The sequence below is a fragment of the Panthera onca genome, chromosome F1, assembly GCF_046562875.1.
Source record: "Panthera onca isolate mPanOnc1 chromosome F1, mPanOnc1 haplotype 2, whole genome shotgun sequence".
Taxonomy (NCBI): Eukaryota; Metazoa; Chordata; class Mammalia; order Carnivora; family Felidae; genus Panthera; species Panthera onca.
Window position 1 is genome coordinate 27,054,175 of NC_138355.1, and position 22,838 is coordinate 27,077,012.

A 22,838-nucleotide genomic window follows, 5' to 3' on the forward strand; every position below is an offset into this window, starting at 1 on the left:
AAACATAAAAAAGACCCCAAGGATGCAGGATAGTGCTTTGTGAAAGGAGAAGATTTAAGGGCAATTGGAATTTGGAATAGTGAGAAATTGTTCGGGCAGGTGTATTCTCTGAGAGCTTCAAGTCCTGGTGGTTGTCAAGCTGGGCTTTGCTAGAAGTGTACAGTTTAATGGTGAGGGCACTATAACAGAGGAAACTGAGCAAAGATACTCTTCGAAAGCACTCTCACTCTACACGAGGTTTGGCTGTAAATAATAGAGGAAAATGAAGTTTGAAGGTTAGGGTGGCTTGACTGTCGTGGTCCCTGAATGCTTCACTAAAGCAGAACGCCATCCAGAAAGCAGTAAAGAGGCAAGGAAGGTTTTAGAAGGGAGAGTCAGGCTTTAAGTACTAAACACTTACTATGTTCCATGGATTGTTCAAGATGCTGGGGATACAGTAGTGAGTAAAATCAGCAGAAGCCCTGACATCAGCGAATTTATATTCTAACACGAGGTGCAGACAATGTATCGAGGGAGCAGCCACATGAATATTTGGGGGAAGAGTGTTCCAAGCCGAAGGAACTACAAAGGGTGTTTGGAGAGCTGGTAACGCTCCGGGAGCAAAAGGCCCATGTGGTTAGAGTACACAAAATGAGGAGTTGAGTAGAAAGAGATGAGATCATGAAGGAAGAAGTGTCCAGATCATGCAGAGCCTTGTGACCACAGTAAGGAATTCAGATTTTATTCTAAGAGTAACGGGACTCCATGTGGGATGGGGTGGGGGGAGTGGCATGACATTATTTATACATTTAGAAAGATCATTCTGTCTGGGGTGTGGATACTCGAGTATAGGAGGAGCGATACCTCTCTCTTGGTGAGAGGAGATGGTGGTTGGGATGCAAGATGTAGCAAGGAGGTGATGAGGAGCAGGTGGGTTTAGGGTATGTTTATTGGTAGAGCCAATGGGACCTACAGAGAACCAGATGCAGCCCACGAAGGAAAGCAAGGAACCCAGATGACACCAGGCTTGTGGCCTGGCATACCATTTAATGAAACGGGAAAAGATTTGGAGAGGGAAGTTTTGGTCATGTAAGCTTATGATATTTTTTTAACATCTGAATAGAGAGGTTAAGAGATATTTGGATAGGAGTCGAGTTCAGGGAAGAGACTCCATCTGGAGACAGACATCTGAGAGTCATCAGCATTAAAAGGACATTTGAAGCCATGGAACAGTGTACACTTGTTTAGTAAAAGATCATAGAAAGAGAAGAGGGGAAGGAAGAGGACAGATCCTTGGGGGGAGTCAAACAGCCAAAAAGCTGGAAGGAAAAACTGAGAAGTGTCTCGGGAAGGAGACAGATGCTGCTGAGAAGCCCAGTAAAATGAGGATAGGGCAATTCTCATTGGTTCTGTCAAGATAAAAATCTGTGATGACCTTCATAAGAGCCACTGCGGTGCAATGATGAGGACACCAGCCCATTGGAGTGAGCCAAAGGGAGGACAATGGGGAGATGGGAAAGTGGAATCTTGTTGAGATGGGGAGAGAGAGATAGGATGGTGGCCGAAAGGGAGTGAGAGATCAAAAGCGAGGTTGTTTTGTTTTGTGTTTGTTGAGATAGGGTTTTAGCATATTTATATGCTAACAAGAAGGATCCACTATATAAGGAGAACCGGATGATGTAGAAGAGAAGTTAGTTGTAAGGCTGAAATCCTTGAGAAAATAAGAAGCCTTGTCATCTAGGACAATTTTGGAGAAGTTGTCCTAGGTGGGAACAGAGATGCTTCTTCCACTCTAGCAGATGGGAAGACAGAATGTGTAGGTGCAGATGAAGCTGGCTTTGTGCACTGGAGGTAGAAGGAAAAGGTAGGTCTACTTCGACTTTGAGCATTTTCTTTATGAAGTACGTAGTACATCAGCTTGAGAGAGGTGCTAGAGGCTTCAGGAGGGAGGACAAGGCATAAAACAGATCTTTCAGTGAGTGGGAAAGTAGATTTACTATGGAAGTACAGTTGCATCATTTGGCAACGTCGAGTGCCAATTTGACATCTGTGGTTGTAATTTTAAAGTGATTCAGTCAACACAGTTGTGTGAGTTTCTCTTTGCAGTATTCTTGGTGCTGAGTAAGTGGGTAATCAGGTACAAGCAGGATTGTGATTTTGCCAAACAAGATTAGTGGAAGCAAATGAAGAGTCTTTACAAGTGGGTCAAGAGTGCTAGCCCATTGGATTGGGTACCGATGGACATGAGGACCTGAAGGATGTGATGAAAGCAAATGTGGTAGTGAGTCACTGAAAGAGTGATGCAAGGACCTAGAAGCAGCCTGTTGGGTGGGTCACCATGTGGATGCTGAGGTTTTAATAATTAAATTATGGCAGGGATAGCAAGATTGTGAGCCAAAGGCTGTCATTATCGGTGGCTGAGGGGGCATGACTAGGAGAGAGAGGGTGCTAAGATACACTTCAGAGAATCTGGGAGTTTTGAGGGATGAAAGGAAAACAGTTTGGAGTGAGTTGGGGGAGGTGAGAAAAATCAGCTTCTACTCTCACAGGTGACAGGGAGGCAGCGTCCTTAAAGGAACACCAAGTGTTTAGTTAAAATAAAAAGATGAAGAGACATTCAGAAAACATAAGGGACCAAAAATGTCAAAGAGCTGATGAACTACGGACTGGAGCTTCAGAGATCAGAGGGAAAGAGCCCGGGTAGGGTGGGAGGTAGGAGATTGTAACAACAAGGAGCTAATACTTGCTGAAAGCACCGTGTGCATCACTCTACATGTACTTACTCATTTCATATGTTAGGAGGTATATAGAAAATTTGAGAAGGTGCTTCCTGTACAGAAAATTGGGGGGTGAATGATGGGAGGTTAGATCTTATAAAGGTGATAGAAATAAATGGGCTATATGTGGCATGAGGAGGTTCGTCTTGCAAGCCAGAGCATGAGGTGATGGGAGGTCTTAGGTGCCCATTCTCAGTAACAGCATTTTGGAGCAACGGAATGTCATGTAAAGGTTATTAAGATTATTGCATGTGAAATCAGAAGGTCCAATAACCTTACCAATTACTCACTATTTGATCTTGGGCACCAGTTTATTCACTATTTGACCTTGGGCAAGTCTACATCCGGGTGGGTCTCAATTTCTTCATCTATAAAAACAAACGACCAAAAAAATAAGTGAACCTAAATGGTGTGGTTGACTATGAAAGCCCTTAACCAATTGCAGACTGTCAGGTGTGACTATTGTGGTCACGAACAGCACCGTGCTTGAAGAAGATTATTTTGACCATAGTGTGCGTAACAAGTTAGAAGGAGGCGAGACTAAGTGCGTGAGCGAGTGTTAGAAAAATATTAAAACAGCCCAGGCATGGTGAGTGAGGACCTGAGCTAAGGTCGTAACTGCAGCAATTGAAGAAGTTCAGGACAACTTTTGGATTGTGATGAAATGATTATGATTTAGTTAGGATTTGGTGCAAGCCCGATCTCTCCGAGATTTCGGGTTGCATGACTGGGCTGGTACATTGTACACTGGATGGTGTGTGCCCCAGTATGGACTATAGAAAAGACAACAAGCAACGGTCACCCAGGAGCAAAGACTTAGCTAACTGAGCCACTGTGAACTCAGTCCAGTTGCTAAGGCCACCTTGATGCCAGTGGCTACCAAGGACCAGTTTTGGGGGCAGGCAGAGTGGGGGCGAGGGTCCAGGAGTCAGACTTCGGTTCACCTACCAACCAGTTCTATCAGCTCTGTGACCCTGGGCAAGTTATATTTAAGCCTCTGTTTCTTTATCGGTAAAAATAGGGACACTCATACTTATCCCATAGTACCTGTTGTGAAGATTAAAATAACTGGGATCACATGTGTGGAGGGTGTAACCCAGAGTTCAGTGAGTAATAGGATCTCTACAATAATAGCTGTGATGCTTATTCCTAGATCTTGAAACTATCTAGGAGCCAAAGAAGCATATTTTCCCAATTGGTGGTACAGTGGGGGACTGTGTCTAGGGAGGGATTCAGTGAGGGATTGATACATTGGGAATGATGGCGTCAGAAACGACCCCAAACCGAAGCTGGTGTACAGGTTACCTTCGACTTGGATGAAACAAGGACACATCCCTTCTCCTGGCATAGTCAGTTTTATACGTCTTACTTGCATCATTCTGTCTTTCCCAGTGGCTTAGCTCTGTCTTCAGTGACAAAACCCAGGCATAGTTCTCATATTTTTGCTCAATGGTGGCTTCTAGGAGCTAGCCACTTGTGGCTTTGGGGGGACACTTGTCCTGTGAATGCGGTGACTACCCATGTTTGATGGAAGCAAAATGGCAGTCTCTTTGGCTGAAATGTTAAAGCCACCTAGCCATGCGAGTGCCAGACAGAGACCAACAGCATGAAAAGGGTAACTCAAAATATAACCCCCTCCCAACTCCCAGTCCCAAGGAGGGAGAGCCAGACAGCTCCTCAAACAACATTGTGAACAAAAAGGAGTTTGTATGTGAAGTTTCTTTCTCTTAAAAGCCTAACTCTGTACATGGTGGCCCCTTGATCAATATTTGTTGATTTAAAAAAAAATTAATGAGGAGCGGGGTAAAGTAGGAAGGAACAAAATATTCTAGGCTCCCAGTGGAAACAGAAACACATGCACTGTGTACTCACGGAAATGTGACCATAGGGGTCAGGGTTGAAGTCATGAGACCAACACCTGTTGGGTTTGGTTTAGGAAACCTGTCTCACCACCTTCTAGAACTTCATGTCATTTGATCACAGGTGACACTGGATGTCCTGGTTTCTCTTTAATGTCCCAGGGAAGCATGAGTTAAACAAATAATACTCTATGGACAGTGTCTCAGTCAAAAGGGTGAAGAGGTTATGCTAGGATATCAAACAGTGACAAAATTCCACAGGCTGCATACAGCAGTGGCTTACTTCTTCTTATGCAAGGTCTACAGTGGTCCTGGTGCCCTTCTGGGTGGCTGTCCTGCATATGTTAGCACAGCATTCTAGGCTACTTCAAATGTGGGATTTCTCCTTTATCAACATCTGCTACTCTGGCCATTGTGGTGGGGCTGGGGTGGTGGGGGGCGGGCGGGGGGAAGGGCTTGCAGAGCTGAGAAGCAGCAGTTCACGAGGCCATGACCAATCTCAAGGGTGAGGAAATGATTCCTCTCCTAGGCCCGGAATGGAGGAGATGGGTACTGCTGAGTAGTAGTGAAGGCCACCGCCAACAGTTACTCCAACCTCTCGGTTACCAGCTCTGACTTGGTTTTCTTTTTATTATCCCTTTAAGGAAAACGAAATGAGTACTTTGAATTTACAATTCTAAAATTCTTCAAGACCTTTTCAGGTTCCTCACTCAGCGTTGCTTCCGACCTTTCAAATGTGTAGTTCGCAAAGAGAACTTTTTTGGAGTATCAAATAAATAAATCTTTTACTACTTAAGATGTAATGCCCCTCCCATCTGGAAATTTACCTGTGAGCCCTGTACCAAGTGCGGGGATGTGGTTTGGCCCCCAGAGGCGAGTTTGTGTTAAAATAAAGGACCTTTTGCATACCTGTAGCTAAACCTGCCTGGATGGGATAAAAATAGCCCCAGACTTTGGCCCTTTAAAATAGACAGAGAAGGCATTATTTAGAAGAAGTCTGGCCCAGTTCTGAAGTCTTTCATCATAAGCCACAGTAAAGTAATAGCTTGAAAGTTACTGAGTTTTTACTATGCTAATTTACTGGGATGAGTGCTTTGCATACAAATCTCATTTAAATTTTACTACTCCCTAAGAGATACACTTTTATTATCTTGATTTAACACATAAATAAACAGGTTTGGAGAGGACACTTAACTAACTCTTCCAGACCTTCACAGACCAAGGTTTGGATTCAGGTCATCTGACTCCAGAGCCTTCACCCTTAATCTTTACCCTTAAGGGAAATGGGGCGAATATTCCAGTCTGCATATAAATAAGTGTTCTCAAAACCCTGACCATTAGGGTTCCTGTATAGCCACTCAGTCTTGGAGAACTGCTGAGTGGTTACCCCCTGTCCCGGACATCCAGGTGGTGTTCCTAGACATCAGATGTGTGGATGGAATTCTGTTCTCTGAGCCTTTCGCTAACAGAGTGCTCTGTGTGCTTCTTGTGTCTTCCAGTTGACCGTCCTCCAATGGAACCCTCCCAGTTTGTTTCCGTTGTCCCTAAATATCCAGACAAGATGGGATTTGATGAGGTAGGAAAGGTGTCTGTGTGTGCACGTGCACACATGTGCATGTATGTGGCGTGCTTACACGTTTGTATTAGAGCACAAGCCTGATGACACATTTGAGAGCCAGCAAGACTGACCTGGCTGCTGAAAAGGCATTGAGGTCTTGGGAAAATGACTCCATTTTTGTTGCAGCTCAGCTTTCTTATCTTAAAAACTGAGCATCGTACACACCTGGAACTAAGGTAATATTGTGTGTCAACTATATCCAAATTAAAAAAAAAAGTTTTTTAAAGGAGCATCATGGTAAAGTGAATTAATCATTGAGTTAGAAAGACGTTACTGTTTAGTCCTGAGTGCAATTATATATTTTCTAGGAGCAGATATTGCTATATTTTGTAAACCTTTCAATCAAGATTCAAGGGTCAGGTAAGAGGGTATATGTTTTAGGTATTGGAGGACCTTAACTTTATTCTGAGTGGATGGAAACCATTCTGGAATAGTCTGTGCTTTATTTTCTCTGTGCTCTTCTTCCATGGACAAAGATTGAGGGTAGGGTTGAGAGGAAAATAAAAAGAAAAAAGAAACCTATAGTAAAATTCTGCCTTTCTGTGGGCAAGCACTTCATAATAGCACTCCAAGGGCCATATTTAATATAAAGTTTTTGCTTGTTTGTTTTTTAATTAATTTATTTATTTTTGAGAGAGAGAAAATGAGTGGGGGAGGAGCAGAGAGAGAGAGCGAGAGAGTGAGAGAGAATCCCATGCGGGGTTCAATCCCATGAACCACAAGATCATGACCTGAGCCAAATTCAAGAGTTGGAAGTTAAACCGACTGAGCCACCCAGGTGCCCCTATTATGAAGTTTTGATTGCATGAAGAAGGAAGCAAGAATATAAAGTGATGCCTCTCTCGGTAACGCACACAACAGCTACTTGGGAATGCCGGAAGTGTGCCTCCAAGTCATTGATCCTTTGTGGGTCCCTTATGTCACGTAGCTGCTGATCAGTATTCGAGAGCTTGATGATCTCGAGATTAGGGCAGTGCCTCAGGAATCCACAAACTGAGATGGAATTTTTCCATGGATTCTGGATGTGTTGTAGGCCAAGCTTTGTACTCTGTGCTCACTGCCACAGCTCCATGGCAAGAAAAAGCCTTGTTCATCATCCTGCACTGTGTAGTACATGTCCCCAAAGTACAGCCATCTACAAGCTGCTGGGATGGGAATTGGTATTTCTTCTATAAAACTGATGGGAATCTGGACTTCAGGAATGGGAGGGAGTATTTCATGATTAAGTAGAAAAGACTTAGCGGCTGTGATGCTGTTTTCACCGAGGGCAACATGGGAAGAGATGACTTTAATGTGGTAGAGAGGAATCAGAATGAAGTACAAAGAATTCCTTAAAACAATCAGGCTGCAGGAAAGTTGGTCCACACCACACACTGTACCAGCTTGTACATCTTACTAGAGGCGTCCTTTCCTATAACTCTCATCAGCCCTCGGTTCTCCAGGTGAGAGAACCCAAGTGTCTTTGTATATATTCATTTTCAACACATTCCTATGTGGACTGAAGCATAAGAGATCAAATGGGACAAAACCAGGATCTTCTAGCTCTGGTCTTCCCATTTGGATGTGCGTATAAGGACTGGGTTACCCCTAGAAGCCTTCTGGAAAATGCCAATTCTAGGAAGTGATATAGATATAGGAAGTGATTACCCTGGGCTCTAGAACAGAGATAAGATGGTAGAAAAGGGGATTTTCAGGGACCTTTTTCTTTCTCCCAGTACTCCCTGACCTTGTGGTGGTGTCTGGGCTGCATTTGGCTATGTAGCTCTCTCTCTGTTTGCTGTTCACGAAGTATGAGCAAGCCGTCTGTGTTTTTTCTTCATGGCTACAATTTTTATTGCACTTGTCCTGGCAGAAAACTGGGACTGAATTATTATTTACTAAAGTCTTCCCAGACTAGAGGTCTCTGGGTTGAGGCGACTTTTTGTTGCATATCTGTTCAGTTTTTGTTTTGTTTGGGCTTATTTTTGTTCTGCTGGAGTGGCCTCAGGTAGCTCCATGTGTACACATGAGGAAATACCCCTTCCTTTCCATATCTTTTAAAATCATGGGATGAAACATGGCCCGTCAAGGTGTGCCTCTAAACAGGAAGAACACGAAATGTGAAAGAACACAATCTATTAAGTTATAAAGTCCCAAGTAACAAGGCAAGTTAGAGTCACCACAGAAATGATGTTTAAAAAAAATAATTACCCAGTTATGTAGATAAGAGAAGTAATGAAATCACGATGCACCCAATTCACTTTGCCTTAACTCAGGTGGATAATTTCTTCAAAGGGGACATCTTGTTTTCCCATCAGTTTCTTTGCTCAGTGCTTTATAAAGGGATGGAAGTGAGAATGTTTTGTAAGGAGAGGTTGAACGTTTAGTTAGTGTAGCTTTTGATCCAGTAAAACATAGAACATGTTGATGATTACTTTAAAAGGCTATGTGAACCACAGCTTTGCCCCCAGTAAAGTCTGAACCCAGCTGGTTACAAGATATAGTCTCTTCTTTGTTCTGGACACAGCATAAAGTGAGCTTTACCTAAACCACATATCATAGACATTTTAATCGGTGTTGTACTTGAGAGATGAGGTTGTTCAACTCCCTCTTCTTACAAACAAGGGAACTGGACCCGGAAGCATTAAATGTCTTCCTCAGAGCCATTTGGGTGGGCTAGTCAGGCTGAAGCCAAAGTCATCCCACTTATTCCTTCAGGTTTCTCCTCATCAGTATTTTTTTTTTTTAACGTTTATTCATTTTTGAGAGAAAGAGAGAGACAGAGCATGAGCAGGGGAGGGGCAGAGAGAGAGAGAGAGAGAGAGGGAGATACAGAATCCGAAGCAGGCTCCAGGCTCTGAGCTGCCAGTGCAGAGCCCAATATGGGGCTCAAGCTCATGAACCATGAGACCATGACCTGAGCTGAAGTCGGACACTCAACCGACTGAGCCACCTAGGCTCCCCCTCATCAGTATTTCTTACAGACAGCTGAAATCTCCCACTCTCAGAGGACTAGTTTAATGTTCAAAGTAAGTTTATTACTGCTTATAGCAAAAGGACATTATGAAAACTCATATTTACCTGTAATAGCATTCGTGAGTCTTTAGGTACTTCTGTGGCTCCTTAAATCTGGGAATAGTCAGGACAGTTTCACTACCCATAATGCTCTGCAGTGGCTTCATGATATGCATGTGTTTAGGACAGCCACCAGGAATTTAGGGACTCACATGAGAGGCTACAGGTGGACCCAGCCCTCATGGGAAGAAATCTGAGCGCATATTTTGAGGGATTTCATGGACTAGTATGATGTGGAGATGATGTCTTTACATTTCTCCATTCCTCAAAGGGCTACTACCCCCAAGAGTAGGGCCCCTTCTCTTTACTTCTTTCAGAAAAACTCTCGTGTCTCTAGGGGAGTTTTGGCAATTCTCAATTCAATTCTGAAAAATTCTGGCAAAGAAGCTACTAAAATTGAGACCTTGATAATTGGAAATAAAAGGGACGTGTTAAGATTAGTTTTCCTCATTCCTTGAATGACTTGAAATGTATTACAGTGGGTATAAACTCAAATAGGTATTATTTAGTGCCCATGAGATAAGAGCAGTATCACCCCAGTTTTACAGATGAGGAAACTGAGACATAGGGACCAGGCTAAACCAAACATTTAGTAAATGATCGTCAGAGCATAGACTTAATGTCTGCTGAAAAATCTAACACATTTGCCAAACTACCTGCCTCCTTCCTCTGAGTCTTATATGTTTTGGGTTTAATTCACCTTTGGCCTCCTGAAGAGCAACGTTTTGAACTTTCCTGTCTCAAAAGCAGGGCAAACATGTCCACCAACAAAAGAAACAAAGAGAGGGTGAAGTCACTGCACATGGCTAAGTTTTGAACGTAACTCTGGATGATATCATTTGACTTGATATGAAATATAAACAAAACTTCATCACGGTTTTCCCTATTTTCTCCACTCCTTATTCTAACTGAAACTTTGGTCCTTACATTTACTTAACTTTCCATACAGCCTAAGATAAGACTTGTGTTTCTTTTCCTTCTTCTCTTCCTGCATTAGATTTTCATGATCAACCTCAAGCGCAGAAAGGACAGACGGGACCGGATGTTACGCACCCTGTATGAGCAGGAAATTGAGGTCAAGATTGTCGAGGCTGTGGATGGAAAGTGGGTTGTGTTTTTTGTCGAACCCTTGCAAATGTGGTTAGAGCAAAGTGTCCAAACTTGGGTGACATGAAGAAAATATGAGGAATAATGCATAACGAAAGAAAATAATGAGGACAAATGCATAACGATCTGTATATCCTGTTGCTTGAGATGCTTGCCATAGCCTGCCTGGGCTGATCACATTTCCCAGGAGTATGTCAGGAAAGTCACAATGGGAACTTGGTTGAATTCCTTCAAGAGTTTTGTTATTGCTTTTGTTTATTATTTTGTTTTATTTTGCTTTCCTTTGTCCTTTTATTTGACACTTTAGTTCAAGGTATAGATTTTTGCAAAATTTACATTCCATGTTGTATGTTAGTTTGGCATATGAATGGCTCTAAGGAGTATGGCTAGAAGCTATTGTGAAGTTTCTTATCACTTCTGAAGAATTTCATCAATGTTTCTCAAAATGTGGCCTGGATACCTGTGTCAGAATCCTTAGGGGATGGTTAAGAGAAGAGCTTCCCGAGTCCCATCTCAGGGTTGCTTAATCATGATCTCAGGACTGGGGCTAGGAATCTAAGAAGCCTCAAGGTGATTCTTGAGTAAGTTTGCCACATAAAATATAGGATACTCAGTTAAATTTGTCACAAATATTGCTTGGGCTTACTTACACTAAGAAATTATTCATTGTTTATATGAAATTTAAATTTGACTGGATATTCTATGTTTTACATGCTAAATCTTGCAACCCTGTTCTTTGGTGCACTAGAGTTTGGGAACCACTGCTTCAAATACCTAAGAGCCCAGGTTTTATTTATAGGCCACAAGGACCAGGGGAAACTAACTAGTTGAGTTGTGAGAGTTCTTTATGTATTCGGCATACAAATCTCTTGTCAGCTATATAATTTGCAAATATTTTCTACCATTCTATGTGTTATCTTTTCAGTTCATAATGGCATCCATTACAACCCAAAAGTTTTTAGTTTTGATGAAGCCCAATAAATATTTTTGTTGTTGCTTATGCTTTTGGTGTCATAGCTAAGAATCCACTGCCAAATCGAAAGTCACAAAGACTTATTTCTATCTTTTCTTATAAAAGTTTTACTGTTTTATCTGTTATATCTCCTACATATTCCATTTTTGCTCCATTTTGAGTTAGTTTTTTATATGGTGTGAGGTAGAGGTTCAGATTCCTTCTTTTGCACATAGTTTGGGCACCCCTGCACCATTTGTTAAAAAGATTATTCTTGCCTCCTTTGAATTGTCTTACCACCCTTGTCAAAATCAATTGGCCATAAATGTAAGACTTCATTTCTAGACTCTCAATTTAATTCCACTGATGTATGTGTCAATCCATTTTTCAATCCATATACAGTTGGGTTTTGTCGATGCTTTTTCTGTGTCTATTGAGATGATCATGTAGTCATGTGATCATTTTTGTCTATTGATAAGGTGCATTATATTGATTGATTTTCATATGTTAAACCAACCTCACAATCCTGGAATAAATCCTACTTGGCCATGGTGTACAATGCTTTTTATACATTGCTGGATTCTGTTTGCTAGTATTTTCTTGAGAATCTTGGATCTCTATTTATAAGGAATATTGGCCTATAGTTTTCCTATGATGTCTTTTTCTGGTTTTGGTATCAGTATCAGGATAATACTGGCTTCATTGTTCCCACCTCTTCTTTGGAAGAGTTTTGAAACTTTTTGGAAATTTTGTGAAATATTGGTGTTAAATTCTTTAGGTGTTTGGCAAAATTCCCCAAAGAAACTAGCTGATTGTGTGTCTTTCTTTCTGGAAAATTTTATTACTAACTCAGCTGCTTTACTTGTTTTAGGTGTATTCAGAATGCCCATTCCTTTTTGAGTCAGTGGTTTGTAACTTTCTAGCAATTTGTCAATTTTATCTAGGTTATCTAAGTTGTTGGCATACAGTTGTTCATAGTATTATCTTATAATCCTTTTATTTTGATAAGGTCAGTAAGGGGTTGCCCACTTTTCGTTCCTCATTTTAATAATTTGAGTCTACCTTTTTTTTTTTCTTGATCAGCTTAGCTAAAGGCTATCAATTTTGTTGATCTTTTCAAAGAACCAACTTTTGGTTTTGTTGATTTTCTCTTTTGTTTTTCTATTCTCCATCCACTTATTTCCACTGTAGTCTATATTTTTTTCCTTCTGCTTGCTTTGGGTTTAGTTTGCCATTCTTTTTCTAATTTCTCTAAATGGATTATTTAGATCAGATTATTCATTTGAAGTATTCTTTTTTAATGTAGGCATTTATAGCTTTAACTAGCCCTCCAAATACTACACCAAACCCATCGTGTAAGTTTTGATATGCTAGGTTTTCATTTTCATTTATCTCAAAACATTTTTTCATTTCCTTTGTGATTTCTTCTTTGACCCATTAGCTATTTAGCAGTGTGTTGTTTAATTTCACATATCTGTGAATTTTCCAAGCTTCCTTTTGTTATTGACTTTTAAATTCATTCCATTGTGGTTGGAGAACATGCCTTATATGATTTCAATCCTTTGAAATGTATTGAGGCTTAATTCATGATCTATATGTTTTTCATGGTTTTTCTTAGAGAATGTTGCATGTGCACTTGAGAAGAAGGTGTATTTTGCTACTGTCAGGTGGAATGTTCTATAGATATCTGTCAGGTCTAGCTGGTTTATAGTATTTTTCAAGTCTTCTCTTTATTTGTTGTTCTCCTGCCTAGTTGTTCTATTCATTATTGATAGTGGGTGATTGAAGTCTCCCTGTATTATGGGTGAATAGTCTCTTTCTTTAGCTTCTCAGTTTTTGCTTTATGTTTTTGCTCTATTGTAAGGTGCATATATATTTGTAATTTCTGTCTTTCTGATGGATTTTTTTTTTTTGAAAGAGAGAGAGAGAGAGAGAACAAGAATGAGCAGGAGTGGGGGTAGAGGGAGAGGGAGAGAGAATCTCAAGCAGACTTCACACCTAGCACAGAGCCCAACGTGAGGCTCAGTCTTATGACCATGAGATCATGACCTGAGCCAAAATCAAGAGTCAGACACTTAATTGACCAAGCCACTCAGGTGCCCCAATTCTTTTTTTTTTATTATAAAATGTTCTTCCTTATCTCTAATAATTGCTTTTGTTTAAAAGTTTATTTTGTCAGGTATTAATATAGCTCCTGCAGCTCTCTTGTGGTTACTGGTTACATAGTATATCTTTTTTCATCCTTTCACTTTGAACCTATTCATACCTTTGAATCTAGCCTATCTCTTGTAGACAGCATAGTTGAATCATGTTCCTAAAAACTCATTCTGCTAAGCTCTGCCTTTGATTGTGGGGTTTGATCCATTCACATTTAATGTAATTACTGATAAAGTAGGATTTATATCTGCATTTTCCATTTGTTTTCTATATGTTTTACATCTTTTTATCCTTCTGTTTTTCATTATTGCCTTTTTGTATTAAAAAGATACCTTCTACTCTACCATTTTAATTCCTTTGTTGTTTCTTTTGCTACATTTTTTAAAGTTATTTTCTCAGTGATTGCCGTGGAGATTGAAATTAACATTTTGATTTATAGTAATCTAGTTTATATTAATACCAACCTCCTAGAAGAAAACATAGGGAATATGCTCCTACACATCAGTCATGCCAATGCTTTTTTTGGGATTTGATGCCAAAAGCAAAAATAAACAAGTGAGACAACACGGCAAAAGAAACTATCAATGAAATGAAAAAACATCCCACCTAATGGGAGAAAATATTTGAAAAATCATCAACTTATGAAATATTTGAAAATATTCATCAATATATTAAAAATTCTATATCTGATAAGGAGTTAATTTCTACAATATATAAAGAACTCATTCAACTCAATAGCAAAAGCAACAACAACAACAACAACAACAACATCAGCAACAACCAAACAGCTTGATTAAAGAATGGGCAGAGATCTAAGTAGATATTTTTCCAAAGAAGATGTAGATGGTGAACAGGTACATTAAAAGGTACTCAGCATCGCTAATTATCAGGGGAATGCAAATTAAAACCTCAATGAGATATCACCTCACCCGTATTAGAATGTCTATTATCAAAAAGACAAGAAATAACAAGTGTTGACAAGGATGTAGAGAAAAGGGAACACTGATGGGCTGTTGGTAGGAATGTAAATTGGTGCAGCCACTGTGGAAAACAGTATGGAGGTTCCTCAAAAAATTAAAAATAGAGGGGGGTGGGAGGGAGGGAAGGGTGGGTGATGGGTATTGAGGAGGGCACCTTTTGGGATGAGCACTGGGTGTTGTATGGAAACCTATTTGACAATAAACTTCATATATTGAAAAAAATTAAAAATAGAGCTACCATATAATTCAGCAATTCTACTTTTGAGTATTTATCCAAAGAAAATGAAAAGATGAACTCAAAAAAATATGCACCTCATGTTCATTGCAGCATTATTTACAAGAGCCAACCTAAGAGTCCAACAGGTGAATGAATGGATGTGGCACATATAAATATATACAATTAAAGTTTATTCATTTGAAAAGGAAGCCGTCATTTTTAACAACATAGATGGATTTTCAAGGCATTATGCTAAATAGAATAAGTCAGACAGGAAAAGACAAATACCATACATATGGTCTCATTTATATGTAGGATCTAAAGAGGAAAAAAAAAAAACCAAATTCATACATATAGAGGACAGATTGGTGATTCCCAGAGGCAGTATTGGAAGGTGGATGAAATGGGTAAAAGGGGTGGAAAGGTACCAACCTTAAGTCATAAAATAAACAAGTCATGGAGATGTACACCATGATGAGTATAGTTAACAATACAACAATATTGTTGTTTTGCATATTTGACAGTTGCTAAGAGAGTAGATCTTCAAAGTTCTCGTGATCACAAGATAAAAAAGTTGTAACTATGTGAGGTGATGAATGCTAACTAGACATTGTGTTGATCATTTCATAATATATACAAATACCAAGTCACTATGGTATATGCTGGAAACTTATGTTATATGTCAATTATATTTCGATAAAAAAAGCAACTTAATTTCAGTGGCATACAAAAACTTAGCTTCTTATATTGCTTCATTCTTTTCCCCCTCCTTTGTTCTATTGTTGCCAAATTACTTCTTTCTACATTATATGTCCGTTAACACAGACTTATATGCAGCTTTGATTTAAATCAGGTAAGAGAAGAAAGAGTTATAAATGAAAAACACTTATGCTGTCATTTATATTTACCTATGCAGTTACATATCCCCATGCTCATTATTTCTTTATATGGATCCTTATCACTCTCTAATTTCCTTTCATGTTGGCATGAGAACTTCTTTGGCATTTCTGGTAGAGATCTGGTAGTGATGAACCCTCAGTTCATCTGGAAATATTTTAATTTATCCTTCATTTTTGAAGGACAGTTGGAATACATACAGAATTTTTGGCTTTTTCAGGTAGCACTTTCAATAGGTCAACCTACTGCCTTGTGGGCTCCATGGTTTCCAAGAATCAGCTGTTAATCTTATTGAGAATACTTTATATGTAGTGAGTCACTTCTCTCTTTCTGCTCACAAGATTGTCTCCACTATTTTTGTTCTTAACCTTTTTTGAAAAAAAAAAAAAATATGTCCAAAGGAAAGATACTGTACATAGTTCCTTCCTGTCTTCATCCCCTTTAGTATTTAATGCCATTAGCCACCTTCCTTCATTAGGAAAATACTTTCTCAAAGCTGTCAAAAACCTGGTGATACTTAGAAGTACATTGGCAATTGTGAAGGATACACTATGCATAACATACCCTCTTGTCTTCCCAAAAGCTTGTAATGCTGCCATGACACATTAACCCTGATGAGCTCCTGAGGATTGATGGGAAACCTGAGAAGTCTTCCTCAATGTGCAGAAAGGCTCTGGGGAACATCAGGAACGCTCTCTTTCTGCCTTTTGTGGTGGGGACATCTCAACTTGTTGATTTTCAGACATTGTCTCTCTTATGCAGGGCACTTAACACAAGCCAGTTGAAGGCCCTGAATATTGAAATGCTGCCTGGATATCGAGATCCCTATTCTTCCAGGCCTCTAACCAGGGGTGAAATCGGCTGCTTTCTTAGCCACTACTCTGTCTGGAAAGAGGTAAATAATGCTTGCTTGCTTGCTTGCTTGCTTTATTTATTTATGAGAAAGCATGAGCAGGGGAGAGAGAGAGAGAGAGAGAGAGATCGAGTCTTAAGCAGGCTCCATGCTTAGCGTGGAGCTCAATGCAGAGCTCAGTCCCACGAACCTGGGATCAGGACCTGAGCTGAAATCAAGAGTCAGATGCTCAACTGACTGAGCCACCCAGGTGCCACAATGATGCTTTATTTAGATATGCATTTTTGTAATGAGGAGGAAGGAGAGTGGGACTTTGTAGGTGAGTTCGGGCCAGATATGAAGTGGACCCGTAACTCTTGTAGAAGTATGCTTGGAGGTTTCTGTTGCCTTCTGCCTCTCTCTGACATAGGCCAGCAACAAACAGGCAAAGGTAGCCTTATTGCCACTGGGATGATGACAGGGGAAGATGCCATTTTTCAGGAGGCTACACTTCTATTGATGCATCCTTATCCTTAGTAGGAATGCCTGGTATTGTACGTATCCAGCATGCCATTGTTTATTAGATGATCTCATACGAGGAGTCACACAGAAATCATATGAAGTGGATCAAGAGGCCTGGACCCATTTTACCCAAGAAAAAATAACTAAATACTTAAAGATATTAAATTAAATATCTTCACAAGAAGTGGCAAAGCCAGGACTTGAAACCATGGCTTAGAGAACAGACATTGATGGAGGGAAGGATTGGTGTGTGGGTCTTGATTAAGGGTCAGTTCCCACAAGAAAAGAGAAAGTCCCTAAAGGAAGGGCCTCTGAATGCCTTCTCTCTTTGAATGACCCAGTCTATGCTATCTCTTTTTTTCTTTAAAATTTAAGTGAAATGTAATAGATATGTATAAAATTATATAGAGCGTAAAATACAGGCCAATGAAATTTCACAAACCGAACAACAATACAGCCATGCTAACTGGTACCCAGATCAAGAAACAGGTTGCCAGCTCCCCAGAAGCACCCTGTCTGTATTTCCTTCAAGGGAACAGTCCCCAGGGATAATCACCATTTGACTTCTAATAGCATAGAATAGTTTTGTCTGCTTTTGTAGTTTTGTTTATATGCATGGAACTACATAGGGTATTGAGGTATATCCTTGCAGTATCCTTTCATTTGTGAGATTCATCTGTAACATTGCGTTTAATTGTATATCATACATTCTCAGTGCTGTAAGTAAACACCCCGTTTATGTAACCATTCAGCTATCGGATGGCATTTGCTTAGATTCCAGTTATGAGCTATTACCTACTGTGCTACTATATTCTTGACTTTTTAATATGTATTTACCTAATAAAAAATAGATATTGGACTTCTCATAGGGTATCTTCCCACTGATGGCCTTTACAGGTAATTGACCGCGAGCTGGAAAAGACTCTTGTTATTGAGGATGACGTGCGCTTTGAACATCAGTTTAAGAAGAAGCTGATGAAGCTGATGGATGACATCGACCAGGCTCAGCTGGACTGGGAACTGATGTGAGTGTCAAGACAAGCTTATCCTAGAGCACTGAGAGGACACAGTCCTTTCCAGGGGGCAGCGGGCCCCACCTCCCCAGTTGATAGGAGATACAGCACAGCTTTCCACTTTCCTGGTTTTCTCTCCATGAACATTCCCAGAAACAAGGAGTGGAGAACAGACCCTGGTTTCTGCATCTATACACTCTGCAGGCTGAGAAAGAAACTATGGAAGACAGTTGCGAGACCTGGAGACTGCCTGCAGGTCAGGGGTCTTCAGATTGAGTGCTCACATGGGAGCACAGCAGAAATCCCACCAGTGAGGCAACAGATGCACGGAGACGTGTGAAAAGAGAGGACGAGGCATTCATTCAAGGGCAGGAGTCCTGTGTCACACTTGAGAGCAGGTTTCCTCTGTAGCCTCTGACAGTATGGGGGCTGAAGGTCAGCCTAAGAGTGCCTCTCTTGGGAAGGGCAGTGTGCAGTGCGGACAGTAAGAGCACCGAGCTGGGTTTGATGGAGGGTCAGAGGCCGCCATAGGAAAACCAGGCTTACCAGGGTAATGCTGGTTCTGAGTTGACATGTAGTCAATGCTTTGGTAGCTGCCTCTGGGAATTAAGTCTCTCTCTCTCTCTCTCTCTCTCTCTCTCTCCTCTATTTCCCTGTCTCCCTCTCTCTCCCCCTTCTCTCTCTGTCTCTCCCTCTCCCTTCATTTTCTTTTTAAACCAGATGATACTTTTTACTTCTCTCTAATGAGGCAGAACGTTCCCAAGCATTACGTTGGCTTCCCAGCTGTGTGTCAAAGGCAATTTCATCAAATCAAAGCCTGTTCATTTGGAGTGGCAACAGGCAAGCTGTCCTTACTCCTCCCATCCTCAGAGGGAAACTTAACTATGGACCCAGCTGGAATACTTGTCCTCTCAGAAAACATACCATTCTGAGCCCAAAAGAAACCTAGTGATGGCTGAACTAATCCATGGGGGAATAGACCCAGAAATCAGTACTGGGTAATAAAAAGAGACTGGCTCCCTGTCAGATGTCAGCCATGTGATTAGATTCTGCACTGTCCCTTAGGATCCTTGTTTGTTCCTGTAATCCTCCAGAAGTCCTCACGCCTCAGCCTTTCTGAGTCTATAGCTCTGCAGCCTGTGACTACGCCTCATAGGCATGGAGTCTGGAAGCCATTTTATACTCACATGACCTGCGCAAAGGTGACTTTCACTTAAGCCTCAGAATCAGAGGACTCAACCTGGGGAGTCCAAGGCTTATGACGGGCACATGTCCTTGTCCACTTGTAGTTTAGCTGGTATATTTCTTGGGACCAAGTACCAACAGATCCAAGAAAGCAGAGTGGTTGGCTAAGGATATGGATACAGGAAATGATAGGGATACAGAAACAAAAATCTTTTCTAAATTTCACAGACTGATCAAGTCAAAATATTCCATTTATATCAGTTATATACTATTAAAAATGGCAGTGGTTTCAATATTTATACCTATCTCTTTCTAAAATGAATATGTAAGGTACGAATTTTACTGAAACTCAAAACATGAAATCTGATAAGCTGTCCATGGCTGCTATGTGACATTTCTCCAGAAAAAGGAAATAGTAAATGGGAAGAGTAAACTAACCCATTGGAATGGTCTAGGCAGTGCTGTCCAACAGTAAAATAACCTGAGCCACATACATGATTTAAAATTTCCTGGTGATCCCATTCAAATGGTAAAAAGACATTAAGTGAAATTAATAATACATTTTATTTAACCCAACATCTCTAAATATTATTACTTTAATATGTAATTGGTATTTAAACTATTAATGAGATAGTCTACATTGTTCTTTCTAGCATCTTTAATATCCAGGGTGTATTTTATGCTTACAAAACATCTGAATCTAGATGCTAAGTTTTCAACTGCTACAATAAACACCTTCTTGTCCTACTGAAACGATTTTGTTAAAGGGAAAAAACATTTTACACATCTTCAATTTTATTTTAAAATCTCAACTTAAAGTACGTAAAATGAATCAGTTGAGTACAGACTGTCCCTCGGGTCACATCTCAAGTGCTCAGAGGGACTTTCTCTTCCATTTGATGGTACATGAGAGACATTTAGACTCTTTAGTCTGAGGGGACAGTGGCTGAAAAGATATGGTGTTTGATGTCCTGAGAAGAACTGAGGTGGACATAGGCTCCCTCTACAAACCCCCGGATGTTTGGATAAGAGGAATCCTTTATACGATGAAAGAGATGGTTTAAAGGCAAAATAGAGGAAGTCGGCTTTACCTCAAGGCAGGAAGCAGGCACCTCCTGAACTTGCCCCAGCCAAGTGGAAAACAAACAGATTCCAGACAAAAGTCACGGATCACAGATCTGTGAGTAGACGACGGGAAAGTCGGAATGGCTAAGGGTGTATCTTGTGTTGCAGAAGTTGTTTGAAGAGGACAGGACCTGCCTGGATGCTTTTCTCAGAACAAAGTGAGGGCAGAGCTAGGTGTGTGTGAGGAGGAAGCCAGGCAGGCTTTCTTATTCATTCTCCCCGGGAAGGACCCATTCGGGGCCACTCTGGTTCCCAAGTCTTTTACTGTAGACTGTTTCTTTCCCACAGCCTCTTCTGTCCTGTGTTTACCGCTAGCATCTGGAGAGCTGTCCGAAAAGTATCGAAGGCTGAAACTCTGGGGACTTGAAAACAAAAAACTCAGGATTCCCACATCTGGCCTTTTTTGTCCATTTCCAACCTCTGTAAACACAGCTGGAAGTCCCAAACCCTCTTTGGGAAGTGATCTGTGAGATCTTGTAGTCTCTCTACAGCTCCAGCCAGGCTGGAACACAGCGCTAGACAAGAGCAGTTGGGATGTTGATAAACGGAGCCAGGAAAACGGCCCCGTTAATGGCAGGTGACAGTCACGGTTGGTGATGGGATGCACTTTGTGGCATGATCCATTTAATATAAGACACAGCTGGTCCAAGCTTTCAAAAGTATCTGTAAACCTGTGCCCCGTTCTTACGGACGTCTAATATTCAAACTGGGATTTTCTCCTCCCTCTACTTCCTTTTAGTTATATTGGTAGAAAGAGGATGCAGGTGAAAGAGCCAGAGAAAGCAGTGCCCAACGTAGGAAATCTGGTCGAAGCTGACTACTCCTATTGGACGCTGGGCTATGTCATCTCTCTGGAAGGAGCCCAGAAGCTCGTCGGAGCTGATCCTTTTGGGAAGATGCTGCCAGTAGATGAGTTCCTGCCGATCATGTACAACAAGCACCCCGTGTGAGTCTCCCTGCACTGCCTGCCCGTCCCTTGGGCGCAGCCCTCTCACATATTCTGCTACTCAGCTTCTCAATAGTGCATGACGTTTTCTCAAGATGTACTGCTTTCCTAAATGATCTTTCTCTAATCATGACCCAGAGGGGCTGACTTGAGTGATTATCCCCATTTACAGATAGGGAAGATGAGGTGGAAACGGTGAGTTTTGCATAGGGGTCCACTGTCATACCCGGTGTGTAGTTTCACTGGAAATAATATGCTCGGTCCTCTCCTTGTTTTTGATCTTCTTATTTCCTTAAACTCATACACCTGAAGGTGAAGGTCATCTTCCTAAGCACCTCAAGGTTGTCAGTTCATTTCTCAGTCTGTCGTATGTACTTGTTGGCCAGGCAGGCATCCTCCTCCTTGCAGAGCTCACGGTCTGGTTGGGAATTCAGACTCACGAACAGTCCTCATGACGTATTGTGAGACCCACAATCATAGGAAATTCAGACCTCATGATATATTGTGAGACCCACAATCATAGAGATGAGTTAGAGGCTCAGGGGGGGTGGAGGTGGCCCCTGAGCAGGGCGTCTGTGGAAGAAGGCAGTGTGATGTTCACGGTTCCCACAGCACAGAAGCTTACTCTGACCTAGTGTTTATCAAAGGGCATGGAGATTGGTGGTTCACCTGTCCAGTCTCCCCAGTAACCTGTGAGCCCATTGAGACAGGGACAGTCTCACATCTCTGTGTCCTTAGAACCTAGTCCAAACTCTACACATAATAGCGGCTCAATCAGTGATTCCTAAATTCATTAATGGAGCAGGAGACCAGGTTCCAGCCTCGGCTCCTTCTCTCAGTTGCTGGGTGATCTCCTTACTAGATGGGCTTCATTTTAGTGGTTGAGAATTCCTGTCCCGTGTCTTGCTCATTCTGTCTCCTGTACTCAGTAAAGATGGAGCCCCTCACCCTCTTTGATGCAACTGACCTTATACCTACATCCTAGCAGGAATATGGAAGTCAACCATCATCCCTGTAACAGAACGAAAACTAACACCTGTGGTACATGGACTGATTTAGGACCTAAGCAGATGTCCCCTCATATCTTCACAGGAGCCCTGGAGCAGGGGGGTGGGGGGGTGGGGGGGGCGGTGGTGGGGAGAGAAGGCCAGGTCCTCCACTCCAACACTTGACACTCACGGGGAGCTGGGCTGCAAAGCTCACTGCAAACCGACACTGTTTCACTCATCCCGCCACTGCCATTCAGATCTCAGCTAATTTATTAATCCAGGAACAGGGCATTTGCCACACAGTGATCACATTTATCTATCACTGTGGTCCAACAGAGCTTAACTCTTAGCTGTTACAGCAAGACCTGAAATCCATCTTTTAAACGAGTTCGTCCAGAGACAACGGAAATACCTTGACTGAAGTTTCTCTTTGTGTGTTTGTCTAGGTCATCTGAAATCGTTTAAAGAAACTTTTATTGTGTTTGTAGACTAAACTTTTCCACAAAAGACACAACTTTAAAAATAATCAAAGGCATCCATGACACTTTCAGAGATAAGCAGCAAGGCCCCTATGCTCTTCCCCCCAGTTCTCTAAGTGTCCTACCCCCTCACACACCCCTACTCCTGTT

The 22,838-nt window shown here is 41.3% G+C and overlaps 1 protein-coding gene across 2 annotated transcripts in view; it reads left to right on the top strand.

Annotated features, from left to right (window-relative positions):
* Positions 1 to 22,838, top strand: part of COLGALT2 (collagen beta(1-O)galactosyltransferase 2) — a 116,875-nt gene that overhangs the window by 91,180 nt on the left and 2,857 nt on the right. The window contains exons 7-12 of one of the 2 annotated variants that reach the window (XM_060643732.3): positions 6,115 to 6,191; positions 10,285 to 10,391; positions 16,360 to 16,492; positions 17,849 to 17,976; positions 21,014 to 21,220; positions 22,656 to 22,831. In XM_060643732.3, coding sequence (XP_060499715.1) covers positions 6,115 to 6,191; positions 10,285 to 10,391; positions 16,360 to 16,492; positions 17,849 to 17,976; positions 21,014 to 21,220; positions 22,656 to 22,674 — 671 coding nt within the window. In that variant the 3' untranslated portion in view covers positions 22,675 to 22,831. Of the gene's footprint in view, positions 1 to 6,114; positions 6,192 to 10,284; positions 10,392 to 16,359; positions 16,493 to 17,848; positions 17,977 to 21,013; positions 21,221 to 22,655; positions 22,832 to 22,838 lie in introns of those variants that run through there. The other variant, XM_060643731.3, reaches the window with a different exon arrangement.